The sequence below is a fragment of the Lycium barbarum genome, chromosome 8 (assembly GCF_019175385.1).
Source record: "Lycium barbarum isolate Lr01 chromosome 8, ASM1917538v2, whole genome shotgun sequence".
Taxonomy (NCBI): Eukaryota; Viridiplantae; Streptophyta; class Magnoliopsida; order Solanales; family Solanaceae; genus Lycium; species Lycium barbarum.
Window position 1 is genome coordinate 121231063 of NC_083344.1, and position 4517 is coordinate 121235579.

A 4517-nucleotide genomic window follows, 5' to 3' on the forward strand; every position below is an offset into this window, starting at 1 on the left:
GCCAAGATCTGGGACTTGATGGCCGTTTTAGTCAGTCTACCCGATAAGTCCGGTTTATGCATGATGTTTTTTAGGGGGTAAGTAGTCACTACACATATCGGATGACATTGAAAGTAGGGCTTGAGTTTCCTAGAAGCATTTACCAATGCCAATGCCAATTTTTCCAAGTGGGGATAACGGGTCTCCGCATCCCCCAAAGTTCTACTTACATAATAAATAGGGAATTGCGTACCTAATTCTTCTCGGACCAAAACGCCACTTACCGCTACCTCGGAGACAGCAAGGTAGAGAAAAAGCTGCTCGTCCACTTTTAGTCTGTGTAACAGCAAGGATGTTTTCTCTTGATCCTCCGGGTGCATCCGAATTTGGTTATACTCGGAGTAGGCATCGAGAAAACTTAACATCTCATGCCCGGCCGTCGCATCGATCATTCTATCGATGTGAGGCAACAGAAATGAATCATTCGGGCATGCTTTGTTTAGATCCTTGTAATCAATACACATTCGAAATTTATTACCTTTCTTCGGCACCACTACTACGTTAGCTAGCCAGTCCGGGTACTTTACCTCTCGAATAGAGTCTATGTTCAAAAGCTTTGTTACCTCGTCTTTTACGAAGGCGTGTTTTGCTTCTGCCATGGGCCTTCTCTTCTACTTTGCCGGGGGAAACCTCCCGTCCAAACTGAGCTTGTGAGTTGTTACTTCCGGTGGTATACCTGTCATATCTATGTGGGACCATGCAAAGAAATCGGCATTAGCTCGAAAAAATTCAATTAACTTGCTCCTGAGCTCCGAGGTTAACCTTGTGCCCAGGTATACCTTTCTGCCGGTAAATATTCGAACAAGATGATCTGCTCCAGCTCCTCTACTGTTGACTTGGTTGCATCCGAGTCATCTGGCATGACGAATGATCTGGGTACACAAAAATCATCCTCTTCATACCCCGGATCTGACCCCGACTGCTTTGATTGCTATTTGGTGTCGTTTTCCCCGATTGAATCTTCTTCCTTTAGACCCGATATTTTGGGCTGAGGTGTCGCTTCCTCGACCGCGAACATCTCCCTTGCTGCGGGTTGTTCACCTCGGATGGTTTTTATTCCCTCCGGAGTCGGAAATTTTAGCAGCTGATGCAATGTCAACGGCACGGCCCTCATGATATGTATCCAGGGTCTACTCAGTAATGCGTTACACTTCATATCTCCTCCGATTACATAGAACACCGTTTGCTGGATAGTGCCATCGATGTTTACTGGCAACTACTATTTAATAACTTTATTTCCGTAAAAAAGCCAAAATTAATACCAATAAGGAGAGATTCATACCTTGTCCTTATTAGAAAAATAATATCTCCAATATCCACCTTGAATCCAAGCCGAAATCCATAACAAAACGATACTATAACTGTACCTATGCGTTACCGGAGCCTTGATTAGCCAAAAATCACTTCAAACCCTCACTTTTTATGACATATTTGCCCCTATATGTGTGCTGGGCTATAGGATCTGTTTTTGGAGCTGAAAAATGGGGTATTGACCCTTTGCTAGGTGGCTAAAGTCGGTGGCACTGTAGCAGTACTGTAGCACGCGTTTCTGCTTTGTCAGCCGAACTTATAATGTCCATAATTCTATACTCCGATGTCCTATCGACGAGCGGTTTATTGCATTGGAAACTAGACTCGATGAACTTCATTTTAGGATTTTAAAACACCTCATATACCTAGGGATATGCCCCTCCAAATTTGACCCAAAATTTTGTCCTTAATTCTGCCAACTTTTTTCAAATTTTCGACAAACTCATTTTCTTTGATTTGCTTGAAAATCTTCCAAAACTCCCCTTACATACTATTTATCATTTATTATACTTGATAATGGGCATGTTCTCATGTTTCAAGGTTGTCCTTCCCGGTTACGACCTATGAGATCGCAATTCATCCTTTACTCTATTGTTACGTACTTCCCATGGCTTGTACCTTTCAAAACTTCATGGGACGTCTCCGATACTCCATTACAACGGTGAAGTACGTGGCTTGCTCATGCTCTGAAAGTGCGGGGTGTAACATGACCTCTGCTAGTGTTTAGTGGATGTGATTGGCTGATTTATTGATTGATTGAGTAGTAGTTTTATCAATAACTGAGTTGTTGAACTTTCAGATATTGATAACTGAATGGATGGCCTTTGAATCTAGGTGATGTACAGTGGTAACTGAGTGTATATAGGTCTCATATGAAGATTATTATTTTTCAAGGAAATGGTGACTGTTTGCTAGAATGAAGTGTATATCTTTTTAAGCTATTGATTCAAACAAAAGTAGCATGAACAATGATGTCTCTGATTACGAGGATCTGATCATTAGTTGTGGTCCTTTCGATTAATTTTATTTTATTTTAAATTCTTTTTTGTAGCCTAAATTCTTTTTTGTAGCCAAGTGATGCAACTAGTGGACACGTTTCACCCACGGACATAAGAAGATCATGTGGTGGCAGTAATCCTAATGACAACCAATGAAGTTCCGTGCAATTGTATTAGAAAATTAAGTATGGTAGTTGATTGAATGAACGTAGCCGATCCTTTATGATTAATGGTTTGAGTGGATGTGTTTAATGCTAGTTTTTTAGACTAATGATAATACTGATGTTGGAGTGGATGTATTTAAAGTTAGGTTTTGAGACTAATGATAATACTTGCTTTATGTTAATGTCAATATGGCTTAATAATACATTGATGTTACTTGATTTTAGTAAACAACTCGAATAACAAATTAATGCTTCATTATATTAATATATTAGAAATATCAGATCAATCAGTTTTGGTATAATATTTGCCCCCAAAAAAAAGGTATCAGAATAGAATAGCTGCCAATATCTAGCCGGTAAAATGTACTCAAAACTTACAGAGGTCGTAACCCCCGCTAAATAATCAAATTGCGGGGTTTTTAAACTACGGAATATTTTTTAATAAAAAAATTAAATAGTCAATTTTACTAATTGAGGAGGTCAGAACAGCCGCTAAATACATCACACAACCGCCGTAATTGCGTAGCACCTGTCGGGAAAACAACCTCTGCAAAGTGTTTGCGGCGAATAGAATTTGGTGGGTGGGGGGGGGGGGGGTTTGTGGACCGCAATTACAGTGGATAGCAGGGGTTAACAACCGCCGCACTATGTGAATTTAACCCCCGCAAATGGAGCGTTTTTTTATGTAGTGCTTTTCTATGTCTAGCTTTATATTATATATAGATTGTAACTCAGAAAAAATGTTTTTGTAAGAGGACTCCTCTTTTACAATTTGTAACTCAAATGACATACAGAAGTAAAGACAAAGCTATAAACTAAGATTAAGCTCAATCATAATAAAAAGTAAGATGTATTTTGCTAAATTATCCTTAATATATGTCTTGAAAAAGAAGGAACTCTTTATTAATTTCTTGGTTATGTAAAACCTTTTTTAAAAATTTAAGTAAGGCTAAAATTGGACAAACAAAATTAATGTCTTCTTAATTACGTGAAACATCACCTATTTTGAAAAAGGACAATCTGGTGCACAAAACTTCCGCTATTCTTCGAATCTGATAAGGTAAAATCACCTATTTTGAACTAAAATAAAAAAGATAAAAGCACCATTTATTATGAAACGGGTGGAATACTAATTCTGTCTGTCCAGCAGCTTCTGACAAAGATGTTATTTCTGTCTATCCAGCGACTTCTTTTCACGTTCTTTGCTGACATTGTTGGCATAGTTCTTGGAATGAAAATCAAGAAAAAGAAGCAAAAGTGAGGTATTAAAAATCATATTGAAGCACAAATGTCCAAATCCAGAGCACCCATTCTCAGTGGTAAGGTGATGATAGATATTTGCAACCGCACACAAGAAGTAAAAAATGAACTGGAAAATCTGACAGTTGGTAACAATCCTCTTCCATCTTGGCCTCTTTCCCATTGCACATAGAAAGTAATAAGCATACATTATAACATGAACCGAAGCATTCCCAATCACCGCAACGTGACTCATGGAATCCACACTAGAAATCCCGAGATAACAGATAACAGGCACGGTAGCATGGTGGTACACGTGTAGGAACGTGAGCCTCCGTGACCGAGAACTACTGAGGATGATGAGAAGGGTGTCTATGAGTTCAAGAATCTTGGAAAGGTAAAAAAGATTAGCCCAAAAGAATAAGGGTCCACGGGGGAGAGTACGATTAGCCGGGAAGCAGAAGACCCATTTCCAATCAGGCATTTGGTGGAGGACAGCAAGGCTGCAACCGACGACCATGATGAGAGAGAGGAGGCAAAGGATGAGGCTGTGTACGGCCGTGATGCGGCGGAGGGTGGTGGAGGAGAGGGTGGGGAGGAGTAGTGAAAATCGAAATGCTAATAGAATGAGAGATAAGTAGATAAAGGCTGAAAGTGCGGGGAAAAGTAAGGAGGAACCCAAATTTTGTCCATGCTTCCATTCAAATTGGCTAATGGTTGGGTGCTCAACTAGCCAATAATGGGTCCTTGAATATAGAGCCTCCAT

General features: G+C 39.7%; 1 protein-coding gene across 1 annotated transcript; it reads right to left on the minus strand.

Moving 5' to 3' along the window:
* Positions 1-3365: 3365 nt before the first annotated feature.
* On the minus strand, positions 3366-4517 carry LOC132605377 (uncharacterized). Its single transcript, XM_060318543.1, has one exon. It carries the CDS (start codon positions 4515-4517, stop codon positions 3678-3680), a length of 840 nt encoding a protein of 279 aa, XP_060174526.1. The 3' UTR covers positions 3366-3677.